The sequence below is a fragment of the Periplaneta americana genome, chromosome 14, assembly GCF_040183065.1.
Source record: "Periplaneta americana isolate PAMFEO1 chromosome 14, P.americana_PAMFEO1_priV1, whole genome shotgun sequence".
Taxonomy (NCBI): Eukaryota; Metazoa; Arthropoda; class Insecta; order Blattodea; family Blattidae; genus Periplaneta; species Periplaneta americana.
In genome coordinates this window covers 19,611,815-19,639,618 of record NC_091130.1, presented here as the reverse complement: position 1 = coordinate 19,639,618, position 27,804 = coordinate 19,611,815, and the positions used below count along the sequence as shown (strand labels likewise).

General features: G+C 34.2%; 2 protein-coding genes across 6 annotated transcripts in view; one reads left to right on the top strand and one right to left on the bottom strand.

Moving 5' to 3' along the window:
• Positions 1-23,339, top strand: part of Atg13 (Autophagy-related 13) — a 190,220-nt gene extending 166,881 nt beyond the window's left edge. For both annotated transcript variants that reach the window (XM_069845077.1, XM_069845075.1), the window contains exon 6: positions 345-23,339. In XM_069845077.1, the coding sequence (XP_069701178.1) occupies positions 345-557 (213 nt within the window). In that variant the 3' untranslated portion in view covers positions 558-23,339. The remainder of the gene's footprint in view (positions 1-344) is intronic.
• The window catches only part of LOC138713188 (SET and MYND domain-containing protein 4-like), a 31,494-nt gene continuing 26,654 nt past the window's right edge, over positions 22,965-27,804 (bottom strand). For all 4 annotated transcript variants that reach the window (XM_069845073.1, XM_069845072.1, XM_069845071.1 and 1 more), the window contains one exon: positions 22,965-23,103. In XM_069845073.1, coding sequence (XP_069701174.1) covers positions 22,971-23,103 — 133 coding nt within the window. In that variant the 3' untranslated portion in view covers positions 22,965-22,970. The remainder of the gene's footprint in view (positions 23,104-27,804) is intronic.

Genomic DNA, 27,804 nt, shown 5'->3' with positions numbered 1-27,804 from the left:
TCGAATCACACTCCTCACCTCACAGTCGGCGGGATTATCAATCACGTCGTTCATTTTGAAGTAACACAAAATGCACAATGGCGACTTGTTGGAACCAGTACTCACAACATTATGAGAACACATGTTAAGGAAGCCAGTTGACCTTCAAACAAGGAAGGGGAGTCAGCTGCGCGGCGGGTATGCGTGAACGGTCATTATTTCCTGGATCCCCCTCGTAATAATAATAATACCTTGATCTATAATAATTACATAATTGAAGTTCCTATTATTATTGTTAAAGAATACTGCATTTATTTGCATTGTTAATTGATTTCCTATAGTGACTGTCGTGTGTGTTTTTCCAGAAAACCCCATTTGCAGGTGGAAACACCAATAGTGAGCTCGGTGCATTCTACCTGGAGTGCCAGAGCGCACCGCAACTGAAGACTTTCTCCGAACAGCCAACACTGGCCGAGCAAGTAGGAGACATCACCAAAACGTTGGAAGCATTTGAGACAAGTATGCAAGAGTACGATGAAATGCTCAACTCCCTCTGCCTTTCCGACAACAACAACTAGGACAACCTCCCCCTCAGATACTTTGTGTTGCCAAATTATCTGTTTGGAAAGCTGCAGAACAGAACAGGATGTCAAATGATACCAAAAATTGTTGGTGATGCATTCCTACCCTCACCCTTGTAGTATGATAGCACAACGTTTTTAGTTAGTTCGAGAGGACAATGCAGTTTTAAGACTTTGGTTATTGAGTAACATTTATATAGAAAAATAAGTTTTGCGTAGTTTATAAAGAGGGGAGCCTCCATATTAGAATATCTTGAATTGGCAGGTCCTTTATTTACTATTTGTATTGGCAGTACTTCATGTTTTTCTCAGACGTCACTTCTGTTTCTTATTTCTTTAGCTCTTTTGCCCCGTAACCTTCAAAATCTCTCCCCAGTTTTATTTCTTGCCATTATTTTCAAAGTGGATTTTGCTGTGTGTGAAATATGCTCATTTTGCGAATATCTGAAGTTCCCTCAATGTTGCTATGCTGTGGTATTGAAGATGCCATTTTACTGCTACAGATTTTAGACAGAATAGTTTTAAGTAGGAACAGGAATATTCTGTAATGTAGAATTGGATATCATTGTTGATCATGTTTAGAAATCAGATTTTGTATTTTCATATGTACAGAACATTGTAATATGAACTTCATTAGCTATTAGACATGTAAAGCATATTTATTATTAATCATTTTAAGTTATTCAGATGTTTACAGAAGTGTAAATTCTTTATTTTTATAGAATGTTACTGAGCTGTTACGTCTCAATCATGTAGCGAAAAGATTTTAGTGAAAAAAGATCTGATTTGTAAATTAGTGATTTTTTTGTTATTTAGATATGTTAGTTAGGTTACTTAAAATATTGTATTAGTGTGATAGCAGGATTGTGAGATGGGCAAGTAAGATGTTTGCTTTCTACACTCCATGGTCTCCATGGCCACTTTATTAGGACCATCTGCCTAATCCCCATTTCAGTTTGGTTGATAGGCCTTCCCCTCTACTCACACTCTTTACCGTCTGTGAAGAGGAAGATGCTACTATACATCTTACTAATGTTCGACTAATTGACTTTGAACATAGTGAACATTTTTAGTATTGAAAATGTTTACCGGTAATCTATATTTCGAAAATCTATACTAAGCGTTTGTATTTCATTTTATTGTTGTTTATATCAACTGGCACATTAAAAAGCTACTGACAGCAGAAGATAAATGTTTTCTTCACTGCTAGTTGCTACTCTAAGCATACACAACGAGACAATCTGCACTGTGTCACCCCCCCTTGACTTCATAATACAAACTAACATCTCTTAATTTAATTAATTATTAGTTGAAAATATTGTAAGAACGATACTAAAATATACTGAAACATTTAATTGTCATACATCTGTGGCACTGTATTTTATATCCACTTATGTACTTTATTTAATATTTTATTTTCTTGTGTGTACAACTTGGGGGGTGCAGGTATAAGAGGTAACAGCTACCAGTCTGTTACTGACGGACTCAGGGCAAGTAGAAGGGGAAAGAAATGCCTTCGCATCCTCTCAACTTGTATGAAATGTCGTTTAGTGGAAGCTGCAGTTTGCCAAGGCATGGGTTCAGTAAGTTTCTTCACTACTACCACTACAACAATTAAACATTCAAGCAAGATGGTCTTATGAAAGTGGCTGTTCATTTCATTTTCAAATTTATTATATTCTTTTGCGTGAAGTTTGAGGGGGAAAATCAGCAATTTTTACACAATCCTGTCTGTCTCATGTGTATATTTTACAGTAGTGTGCAAATTAACTGAGGAAAAAATGCAAAATTAACACTCATACTTTTCTTAAATCAATTGAATTTCACGCTCTCTCTTTTTGAGCTCCTTGATATGCAAATCAAGCTTTCAGGTATAACTCCCTGTAAAGTTGATTTGAATAATTACGAGGGAAAAATTGTTCCGGGGCCGGGCATCGAACCCGGGACCTTTGGTTAAACATACCAACGCTCTCCCAACTGAGCTACCTGGGAACTCTACCAGACACCGATCCAATTTTTCCCTCCACATCCACAGACCTCAAAGTGGACCGACAACCGTCAAGCAACCAACATTGAGTGCACACTAACTCTGTGTGAGACTTAAATTGTGGTTTTCTGTTGACGTGTATTATGCAAATCAAGCTTTCAGGTATAACTCCCTGTAAAGTTGATTTGAATAATTTCGAGAGAAAAATTGTTCCGGGCCGGGCATCGAACCCGGGACCTGTGGTTAAACATACCAACGCTCTCCCAACTGAGCTACCTGGGAACTCTACCAGACACCGATCCAATTTTTTCCTCCACATCCACAGACCTCAAAGTGGGCTGACAACTGTCAAGCAACCAACATTGAGTGCACACTAACTCGTGTGACTTAAATTGTGGTTTTCTGTTGACGTATAGTGACGTGTATTATGCATATCAAGCTTTCAGGTATAACTCCCTGTAAAGTTGATTTGAATAATTTCGAGGGAAAAATAGTTCTGGGGCCAGGCATCGAACCCGGGACCTTTGGTTAAACGTATCAACGCTCTCCCAACTGAGCTACCCGGGAACTCTATCAGACACCGATCTAATTTTTCCCTCTATATCCACAGACCTCAAAGTGGGTTGACAACCGTCAAGCAACCAACATTGAGTGCACACTAACTCTGTGTGACTTAAATTGTTGTTTTCTGTTGATGTACAGTGACGTGTATTATGCAAATCAAGCTTTCAGGTATAACTCCCTGTAAAGTGGATTTGAATAATTTCGAGGGAAAAATTGTTCTGGGGCCGGGCATCCTTGATATGTTCTAATATTGTTTCTTTTATCATATTCTTAAAAAATCATGCTTAGTTAGAATGACATGAGGCTTTAGAATTTGATGTTCATAACAGAATGGTCAGACTTGTAAGTAGAGACAAAATTTGTCAGTCTTCCTTCCACCAGCATGTAGGATAAATATGGATGGATGTGCTAAAAGTGAATGTAATGAAATAAATAATTGTGTCCAAGTTAATTTGCACACAGTGGTATTTTTGTTTTTGCTTAGAGCGTAATTTCTAGTTTTTAAATTACATTTTTATTAAGAAATGTTGCAAGTCATGAATAGTGATGATAGCATTGAGTGTCAGAATATGAGGAAGAAATGCAAGTCTTCATAGGTTTTATGGAGACATTACCTACGTTTGTGTAAAGCGTAAGTATCATTTGACATCCTTAATACAAATCTTGTACAGCTTAGATTAGAAATGAGAAGTTACTAGTTAAAAGTACATTATGGTAATACTTCTAGAAAATGGTAATTTTAGGATTGGAAAATGAAATAATTGTTAGTGTGAAAGCCCCAAAAAAGAAAAAAAGAAAAATATGAGACAATTACATTCTTGTTTATTAATATACAAAAACAGTGTAGTGGCATTCAGAGATCAATGCAGTTGGTGGAATTCCAGATAACTTTATCTCTAGTCTTCTATGACGTAAGCATTTGTTTTTATTTTAAGCTCTCCGGTGGTTAGAAATTGTTAGAAAATTTTACGAAATTAGCAAAGTACTAGTACATGTGTATGGTCCAACTTAATGGAGCAGGCCTTTCATTACTAAAGGTTATTTAAACTTCTTTATAACGTAAAATTAATATGTGAGATACAGATGAGTAGCACTAAAACTATAGTCACGTCACTGTTATTTCAGGCGTGACTCCTCCTCTTTGCGTACATCTTAGAAAGTGAAGGCTCTATAAAGTCTAGGTAGATAGTATCATTCGCCATTTTTGTTCTTTCGTTGCCGAGCTACCACACGAGGAATCTATTTGCCGCACTTTTAAATATCATCATTTCGTAGCTTCTATGATAATAAATCAAACACACTGTAATCAAATACCTTACTATAATAATACCGGACAGCTAGCAGTTTTGCGTGCAAACGGCGCTGGTGGTGCTACCTACCTGTCGGTGTGGAGATACTCGCGAAACAAGCTGTAATCAACTGCAGTGTATATTGTTGCTGGGCTAGTTAATAGTTTTATTAATTAGTTGTGTGTTAAAATGTCAGGGTGTATGTGTGCTGTTTATAATTGTGACAATTGCAGCATTACAAATTGCTCCAAATCGTACTTTCGATTTCCGACAGTTCATAAAACGTGAGTCAGCAACATTGTTTAGTAGGCCTAATTCCTTCTTCTTTGTGTTGATAGAAGAATACAAATTAGTTTTTTTATTTAGACCTAATAAATAAATAGAAGTTAAAAATGTATTGGATTTTAAGGTTTTATCAAATTAAGTTTTATTGTTGTCCACATGCTTTTACTAATTATTACAAGCATCAGATTACTATCAATTTTATCTTTGCAGTTGTCAGCAATGCGTATATAAAACATTATTGTAAATTCATTCCTAATATCAGATTGATTTTGTCTCGATAAACCAAAGAAAAAATATGTAACAATTAATTACGGAAAGTAATATGAAGTATGCAATATTTCTCATAATATGAGGCTTTGATATAAGATAATAATTTTACATGAAATATTATTCAAAATTTCTTAAGTGTTTCATATATAATTCCACATTAGTAACTCACGTTTTAAACAATAGTCCGAATCCCGCTATGTTAATATTTGTATATGTGGATGTAATTCCATCCCTCTCCTCTAGATGTCAGGTCCGCGATATTTCGCACTCACGCCAATGCTGCTAGTATACAGCTGTCCGGTATTATTGTAGTAAGGTATTTGCTGTAATTGAGCAAATAATTGAGTGACAAATAATGTCCTCGTGTGCTTTCTGCAAACGCCAACGAAAGAACTAAAATGGCGGACGTTTATATTAAGTATTTATCGAGCCTTAGGAAGTGTATAACATCATCAGCACATATTTAAATGTAGCTGACCTGCAACGTGATTGGCTGCCAGAAATAAGAGCGACGGGACTATAGTGAATATCTGTAACCTATGGCAGTTACACAAAGAAAATTAGGAGACATTTATTTTGTCGTCTCCTTTAATATATAAATTGATAAAGTATTGTGACTCTTGCTCCATAAGTGGTCTGAATTATTTATTAAGGATCTTATTTTAACAGGGATTATTCAGTATAGATTGGATGATAAGACGACTATGAAGTCATGAAAAATCAGCTTGGTGTATTATCTGGAGATACTCGATTGCACATTTGCAAACATTTTTAACAGAATCTTTTCTTTTTCCACTTTTGTAAATGGGAAAGATTGTTCACTGCTTGACATAGGAGTAAAATAATCGAAAGTCAAGTCAGAATTGCTGATTTTATTTTATTTTAGTTGACTGTGTGTTTTTAGATTCACCGAATTCGTGAAAAATATGAAGTATTAATGAGAGCTGATATGAATTGCGAATTAGTGTAGTGCCTCAAATGGCAAATACATTCAATCTAGCCAGTCCAGTAAAATTACGGATGAAAACAATGTTGGAGCATTTTTTCAGGATACTATTATCTGCCATCAGTTTCTTCACTCATAACCATAATGGTTACCTACAATGTTTGTTTCTGAACCCAGATATCGTGCGTGCAATCTCAGCTGTTATTATGTTTTCTTGTTTAAATGTTCAAATACTTCCTAATTTTCGTGCTATCTGAAATAAAAACAAAATGGTACCTTCTTAGGTAGCCTGTTTTGGGTATCAGGAATTAAAAGGTGATGTAATTGTAGCACAGCAACCTTGAGCACTCGCGACCGACCGAGTAAACATTTCAACCGACCGGTTATAAATTCTCGACTGCATGTGCTCAAGTGTATCATTTCCCAGCTGCCTTCTTCACAACCGGAGACTGATTGGCGAGTTTGGTCGGCCGTTTTCAAGAGAATGCAGAGGTCTGATGTAGAGTTCAGCATATTCTAAAGACAAGTTCATATTTTCAGTCATTTCTCAGCTTCTTGCTACTGACACTATCCAACAACAACAGTACTAAAATCACAATATATTTTGTGCGAGATCGTGCGTATTTGCTTGGTTTCTGCACAAAACGAATCCGCGGAAAGTCTAAAATTCCACATTCAGTATTCCCAACCGAACACACACAACAATTTCCCTCTTCTTACCGCTTAAGCGCCATATTCATTTTACTGCTTTAGGCTTTTAACATATTATTTTTAGAGACGTTCAATATAGTAATAATTATAAATTGGAAACTTACCACTGCAATTTCACCTAAATTGCACTGTTAATTATTGTTTTTAAATATTTGCAAAAATTAAGTAAACTCTACAACTCCACTAAAGTTACTGCATTTCGTGATGCAAGTAACATTAAGGAAGCCGTTTGTTTTAAGTTCGCATTTATAGACTGGGGGAAAAAAAAGACAGACGTATATTACGGCCTGCTGGAGTATAGTAAACACAGAAAACATTTTAAAGCAACAATGTTAAAGATAGATATTTTTGTTTTGCAAATTTACTGTCATTGAACAGAAACCAAGATGGAGGTTTCATTGCAACTACGTTTCGCTTTTTCAAACTTTTCCTCGAACATGAAAACTTCAACATACCGCTCTTGTAACGCATATTACTATTATTTCGTAGGAACTGGACCGATGGCAGAAACTGTAGGTCATAAAATGCTCTTTTAAATCCAAATGTTCCTGGCTTCATTGAGTTTAAGATATTTGAGGATAAAGGAGCCAGAACATGTGTAAAGCTTTAAACTTGTACATAATTGACCTCCGTGGCCTCTGTCTGCCTTTACGATGTGATGTGGAATCACCGGAGGGAACTTCACCTTCTGTGGCAAGTGTACATAAGGTTGGAAATCTTTGATATTAATATAAAAATCGAGTTTGAAGAAAATGTCTGGATGGTATAATCTTCAAACTTTGTCGAACTGTGTTACATTACAGTTGTTCATTCAGGGAGGTGGTAATGTTTATGTGATAATTATATATAGAACACGTTTTGTGATTTGGCCACTAAACTGCATTGATTTGAAAGAAAGCAGCTACACATCAAAAATTGTAAAGTTACCATTCCAAGTAAAGGAAGGATATTACCATGTCACATTGCGTTAATGTGGGAGATTCATTAATAAGACTGATCTAGAGGCAGTGGATAAGTAATATAAGGTAATTCTGTGTAATGTAAAGAAGGCATCTTTTGTGTCCCTCTTCCATTGGGTGTCGTCGTGTGTTATTGCTACTGCTATGGTGCTACTTTGTATCAAGTGAAGTATCAGTTATGATGACGTCTAAAATGCTGCTACTGCTATATGCATGTTGTGTATTATAAAATAGATTTATGAAGTTCAGGAAAAGGGAGACGAATAGTAAAATTACAAAATGAAAGAAAATTCTTGTAAAATGGAGAATTAGGTATAGCAACTTTCAGCTGTGCTATTATGATGATAGCCAATTGCAACCAAGTGCACAATGTTGCCAACAAATGGTCATGAAGTTTACCTGTAGTGTCATTGTCAGAAGAAATTTGTTTTTTTTCTCTCTCTCTTTCCCTCCATTGTTCTTAATATTACCACAGTTTAGTATATACAGTCACGAAGCTTGAGTTTTGAAGGTGCTAGGAACAATTGACTGTGCCGGTACTATTTTGCATTGTCTGTAATGAGGCGATATTAGCGATCCTAGTGGTTAGCAACTATCCATGTATGCATATTTACTACGTATAGAGCTTCGTGACTGTATATATTAGACTGTGATATTACTGACAGAGAGCACCACGTTTGCGTTGAGGTTAGATACAGTTTGATGAGGCGATGTATTAGTGATAAATAGGCCCACTGTCAAAGACAAGGTTAAGTAGGGTTAGAAGAGGGGATATATTAGTGACAAGTGATTCGCGCAAAAATGACACATGTGAATGATATAATATTTTCGTTTCTCAAATTAGTCCATTTCAACTATATTCCCTGGACCCCCTTCATTTTGCTGTGATATTGTGTTATATCATCTTCGAAAATGTGCATTTTCTTTTAGTACCGGTACTTTAAAAATTCTCCGTAAATCTTGCACTTGATTAGTTCAGTGAATTCTTAAAGAATATAGTCATGTGTTTTACTAGCAACATTTCGATTTTCTTTTGTTTGACATGGCTCAGTAGGCTGTGACTATTGGCGAGCATAGTCGGTGCTACTGTACTGTCTGAATTATCCACTTGTTTCAAAAATTCTTATAAGATGGCACTACATATGTATTGAACAAATCTAAGATCGTGTTTGTATGAAATATAGTACTGGTACTATGCTTACCAGAAATTACTAATATTATTTCAATGTACCGAATGTACCGAAGTACTCTTTCATCGTATAGAAATTACTAAGGTTTTCAGTAATGTATCGGAGGATAGATATTGAATTTAAAGAAGCACGATTGGTAATTCTTTACAATTGCATTACTAAAGGAAGGCAGATATCTATCCATACTCATCTACCAAACAAAATGCGTATATGCAAGACATACCAAAAATCTCAACTAATCAAACCTAACTTGTCACTGATACTCAATCTTACGAAAACGCTCTATTTATTTATGTACCTATCAAAAAGCCTACGTGCAAGTATGTGATTCCACCTTTCCATCAGGCACCACTTTAACCGCAACTTTCCACATTGTTTGGTGCAAAATTGGCTCAATTTTTCTTTTGTTCATAGTATGTAGGACTCTACTAAAAGCCAAGTACATAAATACATTCGTACCTTGGTGCAATAACTCCATAATACAGAAATACCCTCTGCATTATTTAATGTAATGTAACAAGCCCGGAATTGGGTTCTGACAGTAAATGTGAATGATTAAAAATAGCTGAAGTTTGAGGTTATGTTTTCACCTCTGGAAACCGTCGGGGGAAAAAAAATATGGAGTACTGGTAATTCAATACATTGCAAGCTGACAAGGAGATCTATCGATATTTTTGAAGTACATGTGAACAATTCTTGAACTACATTCAGAAACAGATAATTATTCTCCCTTCATCAATGGCGAATTATTTCAGAGGTACATAGCCTATAGGGTAACTATTTTAACATTTATGTTTTAGAATGAAAAGTTACTTGTTAGCTTCAAATATAGAATTCTTCAACAGTAGTATACTTCCGAAATCACTGAAAATTTGTTAAAAATAAGGTTAATATAAAGTAGAAACACTGTTTTGTTCAGAAAAGAATTGGGTTTAACATCACTGTTAGTTTTTAATTTGTTTAATTGCTGTTCCTTGGGCAACATTTTAGCTTCAAATTTTTTTAAAAGCTTTTACAATAACGACAAATTGCAGAATTCATACCTCAATCTTCTCATTGCACTGAAGCAATCTTTCACATTCATAGCAACAGTGAATAAAACCAATTTGCGTTTGTAGAGGCATAAACAGAAGTTTCTGTGAAAATAAAATAATCTTTCCTGACTTCTGAACGTTGGTAACACTATGGCAAAACATAATTCCAACATGACAATACTTTAAAATGTTTTGCTGTTTTTAGATAGTTTTGTCTGATTAAAAATGAATAAATTTTACAAAAAAGAAAGGTAAAAGTTTTAATAAAGTTTTCGTTATTCAAATATTATGTAAAAAAAAAATGAATTTTTAAAAGACATAATATTATGTGTTTAATTAATATCTGAAGTTAAAATCAAAATATTGTTATAAACAAACCCCACATTGCTGGCTATTAAAACACTGCTGATAATGGGATTACTAATGAAATTGATTCCTCTTAAACAATAATTTTTGTACAATTATAATGATTCTTTCTTTCCCTTTTCCTGAACTACTAATAGTATGTTAGGTTTAAAATGAAATGTAATGTAAGAAATGCTTGCATGCACATAGGAACTGTGTATGAAAATCATATCTATTAATTGGAATATCATACTGGACGTCTGCTTCCCTGTATTATCAGTAGTAGTTTTTCATGAAATTACAGAGAGAAAAATTCATCAGACTGATATTTCACGCTCTATAGTAAACCACGACACAGTGTTGACAGGTTGCATGGAAAAATCTCGGGATTGCTGTTTAAAAAGTACAATTTCATCTATAGAATTTCATGAACTATATACGGATGCATTTGTACCTTATTTGACACCTCCGAAATACTTGTATTATTTTCATAAAGTAAGTGAATTCTTAGGTCTGTCTTTCCTGTCATATTCGTTATTTGAAATTACAGATTCTCAAACTCTTCTTTTGTTTCTGAGACGTGACATTACATAAATAAATAAACCTCTTCAGCCAGCCACTTAACAGAGATTCAGATCAAAATTTTTGTTACAATGGAGTTGTTAATATTAAACGTCTTGAACAGATGTGGTAGGTTTTATGGGATATGGCATATTGAGATGTGTCTGCGGTAATTTCTCTTAAAATTTGTTATATATTGACACTAACCCAGAGGTTGGTTTTACGAGGTTCTTAAACAAGGACCAATACATTTTTATGTCAAGTCTCAATTGGAGAGAATGTGGAAGATACTACGAATTCTTACTTCAAACTGTTTTTAAGTATCTTGATGAAACTTTGCATGCTTTGAGTAAAAATTCACACACAGAGCATTTTCAAAATCATTAATATTCTTAATTTTAAATGTGTCCCATAAGTCATGCACCATATGACAAACTGAAGTTTAGAATATATGTTCGAAGTGCTGATCAACTTTCTGTATACACAAATTCATATGGATGACTGACTCATTGAGGACATGTCAGGGGTTACTGCTCTGCAAGCAGATGTGATTCTTATGTGCAGATGGCGAAGGAATGTGAGATCAGGATCAGGACTATGCAGGGGCCTTTCTGTAGGTCCATGTCGACCAATCCTCATTCAGGGAACTCTTTCCTATGATGCGTGACTTATGGGACATTCTGTAGAATGGATAAAAGTTTAATGTTGCTTTTATACTAAAAGTATTTTTTTAGTTAAGTGAGTATTCTTAATTCAAGAAGGATTTATCCGGACATAAGATAGTTATTTCGGTATAAAGTAAAAATGTGTTAATATATTTTCTTCTTCCCATAAAAAACGTATAAATGAAATTTTACTTTATATGCAACATTAGTTTGTATTTTAGGTTGTCGGAAGTTGGATGTACCCACATGAGAGAGGAAAAATGGAGTATTATTGGTATCATATAGATAATTCGAATAAGTTTAGCCATTTTTAACGACTCTACAAAGTAATATCTTCTGTCCCTCCTTTCTTTTCACCTGAAGAACTTTAGAATAATGTGATTTTTATATTTTGTTAGAAAAATGAGTACAATCCAAAACCCTCTTCAACATTGTTATGAATGATTTGCTAGGGGTGTGATTTTATGGTGATTATTTTATCCTGATTTCGATGAATATTTCGTAAGAAGCAATTTCGTACATATTTCGTACCCTAAATAAACTTAAAAAATAAGAAAATAACTTCTTTTTATATTATTATTGAAACAGTCCTTTGGAAACTAACAGAAAATGTTTGCATCATTACTGCCTTCTTGGTTACACGAAGACAGTTGTTGTGGGAAAGAGAAATGACTGTTGTCTGCTCCCTGGAAGTAGTTCCTGAAACTATGCGTACATCGTTGCCAGATGCTACATACATGTAATGCTGAACGATCAAAGAAGTTGAAATGTTCATGCATATTTTATAACGAAGAAAATTTTAATTTTTCTTGTGAATTCTCCATGAAACAAGTTTTTTGTTGAAAATATCGTAAGTAATTTCGTGGATTTCTATCAATTTTGCGCAAACATTTTATTTACTTTTGGACTTTCATTAAGGGATTTGCATTTTTCACACATAAAATTAATTTTCTAACACATTTAATTAATATATATCATTAATACCAAAAAAATCACACCCCTATTTATTACTTATTTTTAAGTTGAAAAGTATTTCTAGTGCTATAATTTATATGGTTTACATAAGTTATTGTCTAACTAGTTAGGCTCTGAATAAAAAAAATTAACTAGATTTCTTCTGTAAATAATGAAACATAACTTGATCACAATGAAGCCTGTTATGAAACATAATGAAGTAGGTCTGTGTGAAACATCCTCTCTCTCCAGAATATCTAGTAGAAGAGTTTGAGCAAGACTGAACTATGACCACTGTTACTATTGGACAGCATTCCTAGGGTTGCATACTATTTACTATTTGAGCTTCACTTGCTTCCTTCAGTGTGTGTGTGCGTGTATGTGTGTATATAACTACACTTGCCTTGTTACAACCTGAGGTGTTACATAGCTTATGAAATCTATCGTACTCTGAAACCACCAATTAATGTTTTTGTCATCTGCCAACCCTCCAAGAAGCCGGGTAATATTAAGTTTGTACGATTCATAAGTTTTGTCCTTTATTTTGTACCTTTTATTGTACTTTTATCATAAATGATGAAAACAAATGGTTCCTCTATGTGTTTATGTGATAATTTTTGTGTGTTCGTGTGTGTTTGACACATGTAGTTTTTTTATTATTATATATATGAAATATATTAATGATTTTTATAGAGTAGTGCACTCTGTCTAGTTCAGTGCTTCTTGGCCACTGATCTCTGTCACGGCCTGCAATTTGTTTGTTATGAAACATGATCCAAGAATATAGGCCTATTCTACCCAGCCCTTGCTAAAGCCATATGAAAGTGTTTGGCCGTTCATCTATATAGCATTTTCGTTTTATGATTTCTTCTAAAGGGAATTTTCAATACTGGATCAACAACAGTTTTCCTACGAATTAAATTGTAATGAAAATGTTGATTAGTGATTATGCTTATAAAATATTGAACGAGAATAAATTCATTATCCATATAAAGTTTCTGTTATAGATTTCGACTTTTGACTAATCATGAATGAATATAAATGGCTATAAACTTGGTTTGCTGATCTCAGAACATGTTTATGTCCACAACAGGAACATCCCAGAAACTTTTAAACATGCTTTCAGATATTGGAATACAGTAGACTCTGTGAAATTTCCGTGTTTTACTTTCGTAATTCATAAAATTTTATACTGAAGTTTTGTTTTAAGATTTCAAATCTGCATTGTAAAATTGAGAATACAGTAAAATTAATAATGATAATTTTTACTATTAGAAGGAATGAATTTATTTTAATGGGACTCTGAATATTTTATATATCGTTGCTGCACCAAAATCCGCTATGTTTTTTTTTTTTTTTTTTTTTTTTTTTTTTTTTTTTTTTTTTTTTTTTGCAGGAGAGAGAAAAAAGCATTGTCGCTTTTAATTCACGTCATAGGCCTATTCTACCCAGCCCTTGCTAAAGCCATATGAAAGTGTTTAAACGTTTCGTTTTATGATTTCTTCTAAAGGGAATTTTCAATACTGGATCAACAACAGTTTTCCTACGAATTAAATTGTAATGAAAAAGTTGATGTTGATTAGTGATTATGCTTCTAAAATATTGAACGAGAATAAATTCATTATCCATATAAAGTTGTTGTTCTAGATTTCGACTTTTGACTAATCATGAATGAATATAAATGGCTATAAACTTGGTTTGCTGATCTCAGAACATGTTTATGTCCACAACAGGAACATCCCAGAAACTTTTAAACATGCTTTCAGATATTGGAATACAGTAAACTCTGTGAAATTTCCGTGTTTTACTGTCGTAATTATTCATAAAATTTTATACTGAAGTTTTGTTTTAAGATTTCAAATCTGCATTGTAAAATTGAGAATACAGTAAAATTAATAATGATAATTTTTACTATTAGAAAGAATGAAATTATTTTAATGGGACTCTGTATATTTTATATATCATCGCTGCACCAAAATACGCTATGTGTTTTTTTTTTTTAATTTTGCAGGACAGTGAAAAAAGCATTGTCGCTTTTAATTCACGTCATTTTCAAAACCATTTTTTCTATACAGTAGAACCACGATTATCCATCACCCTGTTAACCGATTGGTGGATTATCTGTTTTTCTCTCAATCTCTCTCCCCCCTCCCCTGCAGAAATATGTTAAGTACTGTACATTGTATTAGCACATTATCTTTTTCTAGAGAGTGCTATTACAAGCCTCTTCTCTTACACAGTATGGTCTACTGTTCGAATTGTCGTACTGCCTAACTTCTATATAAAATGTCTTCTACGGGTGTCAAAAGAAATCTTATTGTGTTAAGTAAGGAAAAAAAGTGTAAATAATTGAGTAGTTTGGAGAAGGAGAAACCGTGGCTCATATCGTATCAGAATACGAGATTGGAGTGTATAAAGTTTGTAAATCTACAACATGAGACCTCCACTATTTATATACTTCAACAGATAGCCATTACAAGGAGTTTCCTTGACAACCAGACTTAAATTAGTGAACTTCTGATCCACTACCTAGCATGCTAAATACAAGACCATGGAGGAAATTACGAAAATGTAAGTAGAATTCACTAAATTTACGAAAATCTTTTATGATACGAATTATCCGATTTTTCAATTAACCATTCAGCCCACCCCTTTCATTACCACGAATAATAGAGATTCTACTGTAATTTCAATTGTTACAAAAAAAATGTTGAAATTATATCGAAAGTAGTTTTGAAAATAAGGGGAATTAAAAGTGACAATGTTTTTTTCTTTCTTCTGCAAAATCTTTTTAAAAGCACATAGCGGATTTTGCAAGTGCAGCAACATTATGTTATCGTCAAAACCAGTTTCAGCTAGTAAAGACTAGTTTAAGCAAACAGAAGCGTGAACAAAAAGCGTATATGCAAAGCAAATTTTCGTAAGGTCTAGAATCAGTGACAGGTTAGGTTTGGTTTGTTTAGGATTTTACCAAACAAAGACCTAAACCAAACCTAATCTGTTTCTGATTCTGTACCTTACGAAAACTCACTTTCTATTTATCTACATTTTTAAACTAGTTTTGACAGATTTTGGGTTTTAACAGTAACATATCGGTTCCAGACAATTGGCCACAGAAATTTGGGAACTGGGACAATTGGACACAGAAAATTGGTAACAGGGACAATTCGCCACAATGACGGTGCCTTCTCCTTGTACTGCGGGTATTCTTCATATTCTTCAACTATACGTGATATTCGTCTGTCCATGTCGATGTACTTCCGCTTCTTTTTGTTAGGAGAATGACCACATTCCAATCTCTCTATGTATCTGTTGGCTATAACGTTCAGTTCGTCAATATTCCTTGGTTCAGGTGCAGCTTCCTGGCATGGCGCACAGTTTTTTTAATAGATGGTTTCTTCGGTAGATTCACATTGGCTTCGCTTGCAATACGCTGTAACTCATTTTGAATAATGACAGACGTTGGTTCTCGGGAAGTCCCCGCCCTTGCCTTCATGTTCTCTACACATTCCTTTGCCTTAATCCTTCCCCAGTCTGTAGAATGATTCTTGTGTTCAGACGGTTCTTTGACGACACTGCTTCCATCTTCTGATAACGTGACTGTTGCATTACACCCTCCACGCATGTCACGGCGCCAAACAACTCCATTCTTATTTTCTCTAAGTCTCGTGTACATGTAGCCAAGATATATTAATTTGTCAGAGCCTCTTTCTGATTTCGTGAAGTGAATTTCTTCCGCCATAGTTCCAAATTAGTTTATAACTTCTGGATTTGTCTTGTGTTATCATAGAAATATATTATAAATTGTTGCGAATTTGAGTATTGCCTTGACATTTAATGTGTGGCTAATTGTCTTTGATACGAATTTAAATTATGTGGCGAATTGTCTTTGATACGAATTTCAATTATGTGGCGAGTTGCCTCTGTGGCCAATTTTCTGTGGTGAGTTGTCCACAACCCGTAACATATACAAGTTTAATGAAGAAAAAGAAAATAATCTATTAAATTTTAAATAGCATATAACAGTATCTATATTAGTACTATACATTTCTTATATTATTTATTTAAGATAATGTGCAAGTACCATTGTAACAGTTGACACATGAGCTAATAATATCACATATGAGAAATACTCTTGTTTAAATATTCAACTTGTTACAGTTGTCCAGGACATGAGATTACTTACAGCATCATCATGAAGCAGCATTGTTCTAGATTTTGCTTGTTTTGAACAACATAAGATATAAATGATTTTTAATATCTGGAGGGTAATGAATTTAGTACTGCAAATACCTGCGTTTAGTGTTGTCGGTGGTTATTTCAAAATCGTAGACTTTACCAACAAACATTAAGTGGAGGTTTCACTGTACTGCTTGTCTTGATTTATTTTAGTTTTCAGTTGAAAGCTTGGAAGTGTAGAGTAGCACAGTGCTGCGGACATTCAAAACTTACTGATCGGGGTGGAACACTGTTTTATATGACTACCACAGAAGACTGCATCTTTTTTTTCTCTTTCTCATTTAATATTTTGTATAGTATTTGGTGTTTCTTGTAGAAATCTCATTTATATGTCAACCATGGAGTTGTTTACTTAATACACCAGTTTTTAATGTTATGTAATTAGGATAAATATTGTTAGTTAATAAGGAAGAAGAAGAAAAGCAGCTGTGACTTATTTTTAAGTGACACACATTGCTGCATTCTTCTGCAGAGATTAAAGAAAATTAATCTTAAGTTATTAGGTCGTATCTTGATAATGTTTGAACTTAGAAATCCAGAAATAGCCCTAGTAGTATTGGACAGTAATAGTTATGAAAGTACAGGGATGTTCTTTATAAATGCAATGGACTGCCACTTTTTCCTGTGATGATAATGAATGATTAGCTGTGTGTATATTTGCGTTGTTATGCCGAAATTACTTATATTGCTTCCCCATTTCCACAGTAAAATAGTCTTTCAACCTTTGTTAAATTATAACAATATGTTATTCCATTTTAACTGTAAACTTAACAGTTGAAGCATTTCCTCAACTACTGTTAGTACTAACAGGCTGTTAAAACCCATGTTAATTTAATTGCCCAATTTCATGCAGTTAAATCATTTAACTTTCTGTTAGCATAGAAGTATCCAATATGGCTGGTGTGTTAGATGCTAACTTATATATCTGGATTATTTAGAAAATGATATCCATGAATACATAAACAGAGGGGATGATTTCAGTGATTTGACAGATCAGAAGTTCATACAAAGGTATAGGCTATTTTCTGCCAAGCCTCACTTTTCGCTTTCAACTTAGATCCATTTGTTTGTTTATTCTCATTAATTGGTTTATACTGCGAAATAATTTCTAGCAGAAGGTTTCTTTCGAACGAAGAGAAATTAGTCCACAATATTGTGATACAGACGAGGAAAGAAGCAGAAATCAAACCTGAGAGAATAGAAAGACTTCTATCCTCTCTGAATTAAACAACGGAAACAAGCGAGAATCACAATTGTCAGAGTTCAGAAAACAGAACTGAGCCTATACTTGGTTATAGGTTATGGTTAAACTCTAGAATCTCTGGTCCTAACAGAGAGTTAACAAACAGAATGTTAAAATGTGAAATGTAAAGTTGAAGAAACGCAATATTTTTAACAGCAATTCATACTTTTAACTTACAGTTAATTAACACTATGTTAGGTGCATTTTAACAAAGGTTGAAGAAACCAGGCCTTAGTGTTAACATAACGTAATTTTTTGAGTCCTTGTCGAGAACTTTGGGTCCAGTAATATTGCAAACACTGATCGCACCTTGTATTAGTTTATTTTTAATGTGGTGAGGGATTTTAACTAAATATCTTGAAACTTTTTGTGAAATTTTTCTCCAACAGTTCTTGTATAAAAATTCCTTGAATCTCTCACAGTTGCATAAACTAATTGATGAAGGAATTTTCATAAGACGAATATACGACTGTGCAACTAAATACATCCATATTCAGTCTTCTGAAAAGCAGCTGCTGATGCTGCAGCCAGTATCAAAGAGGCCTTGACCAGAAACATATTTTCTCAAGTCGTGTGGTGTTTGTAAAGAACTTTCCTGTAGAATTGGAAATGGCAGTAGAAATTAGATTCAAGGTGGACAGTGACGACTCCAGTGGATTGGTTTGAAGTAAGGTAAACGCAAAAAGAGTGGTTGCAGGCTGGAAGGACACGGGTTCAGTTCTAAATAAAAATAAGTTCATAATTTCTCCAGAAGATAAATACATTTCTGTCAAATAAGCAAATACTGGTACTGTTCTTTTTTGTGCAACATGTCAGAATTCGAGAAAATTAGAAAATGTTAAGACTTTTAGTAAGAAAATATCATCAGACTGGATAACAATGAACTGAGGATCCGACTACATGTCTGTCCTGACATGTGAGAGAATTGGAAAAGAGGAGAAAAAGGTGATAGATCTGAGACCATACAACATTGTGGCAGAAAACCAAATATTCATATCTGAAAACTTACCATTAGTCATTGATTGATCAGGTCAATTTCTGATCAAATCTCAAACAGCTTATTCTTTTACTGCTTTCATATAAAGCAGAATAAATGTTTTTTTTTCTCTCCCTCTTTGCGTGAGTGTTCAGACTTCGCTGTCATGAAGAAAGGTTGAGAATGCCAATGATTTGTGTGCTTTCAAGTGAGGCTATCAAGTGCAAAACTCGCCTTATCCAAAATTTAAAAAAAAATGAGTTACATATGGGATGTTGTACTTCTTGCAGCTCTCTATGTACTGATATAGTCGGTTTGTGCAAATCTTGTCTAATTCCTCTTCCATAGAGCTCAGAAAACTACTATCAAATGCAAAACTGTCCATATCCATAAAGGTTTTTCCTGTTTCCTGACAAATCATTTTACCTGGATAAGGCGAGTTTTGCATTTGATAGATTCAAGGTGTCAAAAACGTTAGCTTTAATTCATCACAGTTAAAGTAAATTTAAACAAATGTAATTCGACTCCACTAAGCCTGCATGGATTGAAGAAAATATTATGTTTAAAACCACAAAAGCCCTGTCCTAGAGTCGCCACTGGCCACGAAACTTGTACATGTTCAGAAAAATGATGCAGGATGCAGTATTCAGTGCCCAGTGGGCCGAAGTAGTCTTCCTTGTTCCATTCCAGAGTGAAATGCTATCAATAAAATTAGTATTTGTAATGAAGTTTCTTTGTTCTTGTGAAATTCTTGACTTAAACCATGAAACTAAGTCTAAATATCTTGTGATATTAAGAATACAAGAAACTGCTGGCCTTGTGCCTGTGTTACAAGAGGCTGTGTTATTTTAGACCTTGAATAATACTTTAAACAATTTTTGTAAAGTTTTATTCATTTCATTCAGGTTTGAATTTCAGCCTTTTGAAATGCAGTGTGTTAATTTATTTTATACAGGTGATAAATGTATTTTGACAAGAATACAACTTGCCATCATTAATGTAAACAAACTCGGTTATTTAAAATATTGGTAAAAATTGCTAGATTACTTTTATTCTAAGAAGAAAGTATCTTTATCCATTGCGTTATTGAGACATTTTGATTGATTTTATATGGGTGTCCACCAGTCAGGTTGATCTGGCAGTTTTGCTATCAGTAAAACACTGCGCTACTCTGATGTTAATGTTATAAAACTAACTTTACTGACATACTTTAATTATCTATTATAAATAATTAAAAGGTATTCATTATATTTGATGATCAAGATTTTCACCCTTCGCTCTTGAAATTCCTCCAGATTACATAAATTTGTTGGGTGCATTTTTTGTTTAAGGATAGCTCAGAAATAAAAATTATGGGAATTTAAGTCCGGAGATCTAGGAGGCCACAAATCCTCACTAATTCTGTCATCAAATACTTCGCGTAATGTACCTATAGAATGTTTGCATGTATACTGAGTCTATTCTGCATAAAAAAATCGTAAATTTCTTCTCCTTCAGCCAAATTAACAAAAATTAATATAATTTTCATTTACACAACATTGTGACTTACTGGTATCTTGAAAATAAATAGGTTCAATGATGACGGTTTGCACTTAACACATACTGCACTGGTTATCAGCTAGAATGACTGACAATAACTGATCTTGACTATGCAAAGAACACCAGTTCGGCCACTTTCAGCTGTTTCTAAACAACCTAACTGGCAGACACCCAATATTTACAGATTTATTTCTTTTAAGCTCTTTACTTATAATATTTACCAACATTGTCAGACACTTCATGTTAAACTATTTAAAAAAAAGTAATAATTAGAGATGATAATTTCAGTATTTTGAATTTGATGCTTTAATTTTCTAAATTTACAAACTTTGTGTTTCGTAGCATATACAAAATTTCACATATGGAAGTTTGAATCATTGTATAAGGGAAATATGTTTTTGGTAATCACGGATATCAAAGCCAAATTTTAGCGTGAAAATTTCATTAGATACATATTATGTACAAGAAGATATAAAATATAAATCCATTTAATCGTTTTACGTTACCAATATGTAAAATGACAGCATTTGTTTTATTTATTAACAGAACACCGAAAAGTTTTCCAGATAGCTTTTCTTCACTCCTTGCCGCTGTTGGTTACTTAGTTGTTGACACTAGTTTTAATATTTATGGATCCTATAGGGTGTTGCTCAATGCAAAATAGGATCCTATGAAGTGAGACTTGTGTAAAGAAATAATTGGAATTATGGAGAAACACTAAAATGTTAGCATTTGAAAAAACACATTGTCTCAATATTATCTATGTGTACCCAGGGTTGTCAATGTCCTGGTTTTCTCAGGATTGTTCTGGATTTTAATGGTGTGTCCTGTGTCCTGGATTAAGTTCCATTGGTCCTGGAATGTAAAAAAAAAAAATTGGAAAAATACAATTTTTTGCTCATTTCTATAAAACTATTTTTAAAATTCCTTATTTTTTCAAGGCCATATCCAACCAGTTTAACATCGTCAACGCTGCATGGCACGTCCTTTGGAAGTTGATTTATTATTAATAGGATTTAAACACTATAGCATGCATTTTTTTTTTCTGTATAGATCAGGCTGTAATATGACAATATTTTACGAGCCTTTGTCAATAATACGAAGGAAATTTCATGATCTAGCAAAAATGGAACAAAATTAAAAGTTTGTCCTATACATAAAACTAATAAAATCAGTTATATTGCAAATCGAATTAATTGAAATGTGTAGTCACGTTAAAGTTGTTGTTGTTTTCTAATGCCAGGCGTTTGACAACAAAGTCATTTGACCTCTTGCACTCCAATATTTTTCAAAGAAGTCACGTTAAAGTAGGAATGCAGTATCATCACCTGTCCTGATTTCTGACGAGAGAATCTGGCAACCCTATGTGTAGCACAGATTCCATTTGTTATGTAGACATATGCTTTTATGTTGGAACAGGGGTAGTACTGTATGGGAAAGTATCAGTAATGACTGATGTCGCATGAGTGAAGAAGGTACGATCTTTTCAGGCTGTTATTCTGGAAAAGTAATGTTTAATTAGATCAAAAGGCTTTCATTACAGAAGTATTTCTGAATTTACATTTGTATTTTTGAAAATATTGCCTTAAAATTAGTTACAGTGGTTGATATAGTTTCGCAATGTCAACTTGAAACCACCCATAACACGTCACGATAAAGTTCTATCAATCACTCGAATTTCGCTTGTATTGTGCTTACTTTATTGCTGTGATGGTGCGAAGTTTCTCAATATAGACATTTTGTCAGGTTTCTTAAAAAAAGTGACGAAATTTCAATGTAGCGGACGGGAAAAGAATGGTTTTGATGGGTGCCTGATTTTCTGGCGGAAATTACGATTTACATTGTCCTTTGACTTTTTTTTAGCTGCTGTCATTTGTAATTGTTTAATTTTTGAGGGGAGCTTAGACCAACAAAGCACATCAACTGTAGAACTACAGGCAGATGATGTGGCTGAATTATTATTTTAATCAAGATTTAGGAAGTTGCGTTAATATTTGCTTTTATTTGTATATAGATATATTGAGTGGGTCTTACTTTTTTTTTTTTTTTGTCGGATTCTGACAGATTTCCAGGTGATTGACGGGGATACAATTTATGTGTTGGCAACACTGCCTGGAGGTTCATTTCCGCCCTCACATAAGCCTGCCATCGATCCCTGTCCTGAGCAAGATTAATCCAGTCCCTACCATCATATCCCACCTCCCTCAAATCTGTTTTAATATTATCCTCCCATCTATGTTTTGGCCTCCCCCAAAGGTCTTCCAACTAACACACTACATGCATTCCTAGAAGACAGAAAACAGTTTACCAACAAAATTCTATTTCCTGTTTTTTTTTATAATGTGGATAATAATGCAAAACCACAGACGCCAACTTACAAAAAATACTACATTAGGGATGGAGGATGGGAATGGAGTCCTTAGCAATGACTTGACATTTTCTTTCAAAAAATTTATATATTGGAACACATTGAAAGTCAATACATGAAGTGTGAAATGATACAATACAAAATATTGCGAAAAATCAATTAATATATTTTCTGTGATGTAAAATTCACATTCCTCTTTCTTGTTTGCAGATGGAGAGTTGCTTTCTTGTCAATATTGCCATGGCTGGAGTTGTAAACAAGTCTCTTTACCCCAATATATGTGTGTTATTTAGCGAGTTGTCGCAGTATCTGCTCCTTAGAAAGGATGTCTTGTAGCCCTGTGTTCCAGATCCCATAGTGCAGTTCCAGAATTAGCTTCGCTCTCTGCACACACTCTGTTGCCTTTTTGAGCTTCTCCCTGAAAAAGAAGCATCTCTTGTATTTTTGTAAATTTAAACATTGTTTCACCTAATTTATGAAAAGCATCATAAAAATCATAATTTGTCATTTAAAAAAAAAAAAACAAGCACTGAGTACATAAGCAAAGTATCTAATTTAAATGTAATGACACTCCATTAATTTGTGAATGAAGTTTATTTTCCAGAAAAAAAAAGTTATAAAGTGAATAAAACTTCATAAATCCATCATAAATAATCGTATTTTATTTAAATTATACCCTTTCCTTTTACATAAAATGGTATTTAATAACATCTACTAATACATATGACAGATGGTTGTAATTTTTTTGTATAAATTTAACTATACATGTGATATCACTAGAAAAACTTTCAAAAATGAAACTCAGATATGCAGCTGGAGTTTTATAAAGCAATGGCTGGTCTTCACTTGTATGGCAGTGAGTCATGGTATTACCACAGTCTACTACATACAGTCGCGAAGCTCAATATGTAGTAAAAATGCAAACATGGGTAGTTGCCCACCACTAGGATCGCTACTATCACCTCATCATCGCAGATCTCTCTCCTAGTAGACGACAAAATATGTTACACTTTCATTGTGTTCTTTTGGAAATATTAACACCTTCCATCCATTATTGAAATATTAAATGCATAAAGTTAATTTATTATTTTAATGAAGTATATTAAATTCCACCATAAACTCGAAGATACCTGCAAGAAATAGGTTAATATTTTTGTTTGTGCAAAACGAACTGAAATTTACTATAATCGCTTCACTCATTCAAGATTATAGCGATAATTAACTATGAAACCAATAAATATTAGTTTGCATTTCCCTTTACAACAATAATAATGGAAATATGAATTAATGGAGTAACTTACGTGTACTGGTACGTGTAGTGTAGGCTTACGTAGTTAACAAAGTGGGATGAGGTTAAGCAATAATAATTATCCCACTTTGTTAACTACGTAAGCCTACACTACAAGTACCGGTACACTTAAGTTATAATCACACCAGAATTGGAAATAAAACGTGATCAATAAATTTTATTGTAACAGACTTTTTCTACGTCTCTAGTAAAGTAACAAATAAAAATAACAACAAAATTAACAGCTATAATTAAAATCATGTCCTTTGAAAAAAAAAAAAAGTAGGCCTAAGCAATAATAATCCCACCAGAATTGAAAATAAAACATGAACAATAAATTTCATTAAAACAAACTTAATTTTTCTACGTCTCTAGTAAAATATTATTATTCCAATTATTGTATTTTAGCCATTAACATTTTCATTACAACCAATAACGAACATTTCACAAGGATCAATGTGAAATACGCAACGAGCTAGCACTCGATGGAAATACGACATAGTCCAAAGTCGACCGTGGACAGTCTATTGTTTCTAGTTGCTAACCACTTGGAGTGCTTTATCACGAGATTTGCAAAAAAATCACCTCAAGCTTCGCGACTGTATACAGTAGACTGTGGTATTATCACAAAAAGATCTCTCTAATATGAGGACTTTACAGAAGACTTCCTAACAGCTATTAAAGTATGCAGACTGATGTACCATGTATGAAATTATGAGAGCTGCATTAATTGTGAAAGCCATGTACAACCTTAGGCAAAAAAGATTACCGATCTCCTGTAACATGAATTTTGTCTCAATCCACTTCGGATGTTTATTTTGCACTTAATTTACTCCTTGAATATATCTTCGTTATAGATTATTCATAACACTTGACCTATAAACAGGCAGAAAAGCAACAAACAAACAAAATATGCCTAAGAAATTCCTGCAGAGTAAACCTAAGCTCTCACAGAATCAACCGAAGCCTACCAAAGGGCACTTAGCATATGGCAACTGGTCATTTTTTGTGTCTAAGGCTGTACATGCAGGGATGGTTGTTTTTTAACTGAAGACCTCTAATGACAGGTATTTGACTATGTCATTCATCCAAGTGTCCCACTCTGTAATTTTATTGCAGACTCTTTACTGCCTTAACGTTGTTATCCTTGATGCACATGGAAGGTGGTCTATAGCAGAAGTATTCAATCTATGGTCTCAAGGAGTACACATCCTACTGATTAGGTAAGTAAAATGCTAAAATATTTCATTTATTATACTTGTTAAATTATTGCAGTTCATATATTTTATTTTATAATATTGACACTTGTTTTTCCTTGCTTCAATAATATTGTGACAGCCACATCGAGAGTCGATCACGCGTCCTGCAAAAGGGAGTGCGCGCGTGGAAGGAACGAGGCCAGCGCCGGTGAGCACTAGGGGGGACAGACGTAAGGGGAACGTCTGCATGCCAAGAGGTCAAGAGAAGGTACGGTGGGCTGCGGCCGAGAAGGGGAAGAAACGAAGCAGCGAGAACAAGTCTCTAGAAGCAGAAGCTTCCAGGGTCGTAGTTTCTGGAAAGTGTGGTTTAACTAATAAGTACAAGACGCGAGGAAAGGAGAGTTCAGTTTTTGGTCAGCAAGCCAGCCAGTCTTGTGTAGCAGTGAAGCCAGCTTCAAGACCGGAGTTCGACTTGAGTGTTTGTCCGCAATAGAGTTGGGCAACACGATTCTTTTTCAGAAGTCGATTCCAACGATTCAATCATACATTACGAATTGATTCTAACGATTCGTTCACGATTCTTCTCAGTCTGCGATTCCAACTATTCTTTTGAATCGTCAACGAGTTCACGATTCTTCCTACTCTGTGATTCCAACGATTCGTCAACGAACGACTTACAGGACACTTTCCATTGCAAACCACGCGTAGAACAAAAACGTTCTACATCTCTCGCATAGATGGCATAAGAGGCGAGACATTGGATTGCCTCTTTCTCATTGGCTGGAACCATTCAGCATGACCTCTATTAATCTACAAAATTACCCAAGATAATGTTTCTAAATTATAATTTATGAACTGAACCTTATTACGAAGTACATTTTTTGCATTACATCTCTATTTAACTATGCACATTTCAGGTTTGTGTTCATTATTTTCCATACTTAACAAATGCAGTACATATTTTGATTTCACTCTCGCTCGGGAGCATTCGACACGGTTCGGAAATGTCCGTTGACAGGTTACATCAAACAACTAATAGAATCGTGGGTTACGATACCATGCCGATTTCTTATTATTCTTTTGAACGACGATTCGTTGATACCACGAATCGATTCTTACGATTCTTTATTATTAGTCGTTCGAATGAACGATTCGTTCACGAATCGACCCAACTCTAGTCCGGAACTGTGCGAGCGTCCAGACGAGTGCGGCGTATCTGGAGTCTGTGGTTTGACGTGGAGTGGACTGCAGTTGGGGGACCTGAGTTCGAAGTTCAGTGGACTGTCTCTGCAAGTCTTGGGTTCGATATACGGTGACTTGAGTGAATGAGCTAGAAGAACTAGCTAAGACAAACGAACTGTGAACTAACAATTTTGTGTTGTAAACAGTGATTTGTGAACGTTAGTTGAGATTAGCAGTACATTGTTGTTCTCAATAATCCAAGTGAATTGTCATTGTCGTCTGTGCGGTAACGAATACTGTGTTGCTGTATTGGAGTGGAAATCCCATTGTTGACGGGAGTGTTTAAATTAAATTATAGAAAGTGATTATTGTTGTGCCAATAAAAGTTACATTATTCTTTTGAACAAAAGTCACAATATTTTATACAATTCTTTAATATTATTTTTGCATCTTGATTACACAACTTTTAACACTGTACCACTTCGGAATATGTATTATATGACATTCTTGTGTTAAATTCTATCGTACCTGGTTTACATGTTTCGACCTATTATGGGTCACCCTCAGAACTCAATTTCAGAACACACACACTCTTTGACTCCACATTACACCACACAAACACACCCTCACATGAAACAAAACATGAGGCACCAAGACCAACAACGACCAGTTCTGAAGATGACCCATAATAGGTCGAAACATGTAAACCAGGTACGATAGAATTTAACACAAAAAAGTCATATAATACATATTCCGAATTTTTTTCTTTATTTTTTTATTTTAGTACGTTATTTTACGACGCTTTATCAACATCTTCGGTTATTTAGTGTCTGAATGAGATGAAGGTGATAATGCCGGTGAAATGAGTCCGGGGTCCAGCACCGAAAGTTACCCAGCATTTGCTCATATTGGGTTGAGGGAAAACCCCGGAAAAAACCTCAACCAGGTAACTTGCCCCGACCGGGATTCGAACCCTGGCCACCTGGTTTTACAGCCAGACGTGCTGACCGTTACTCCACAGGTGTGGACCATATTCCGAAATTATTTTTGCATTAGTAACTACTGTATATAATAATAATATAAATAATATAGTAAAACCTCGTTATTCCGGACTAATTGGGGGGATAAGTTAACCGGTTTAACGAAAATCCAGATTAACTGAAATAACCTAAAACAACAGTTGAAAATGCTTCAAAACTCCGTTTATAGCAACAAAACACGTTTATTATGGTGTATTTAAAGGACATAGGCCTAAATACACTACACAGGACAATAAAATGTTAATACTTTAAACCTCTGTGTAATCGATATTTCTTTGTATAGTTTAATTATTTTAAACTTGATGAATTTTCTTTATTTTTAAATATCTATATGAAAATTACTAATTTCAACATGGAAAAAAATGTTGGTGCAGTATAGTGTGTCTTTATATAACCTATAAACGTATTTT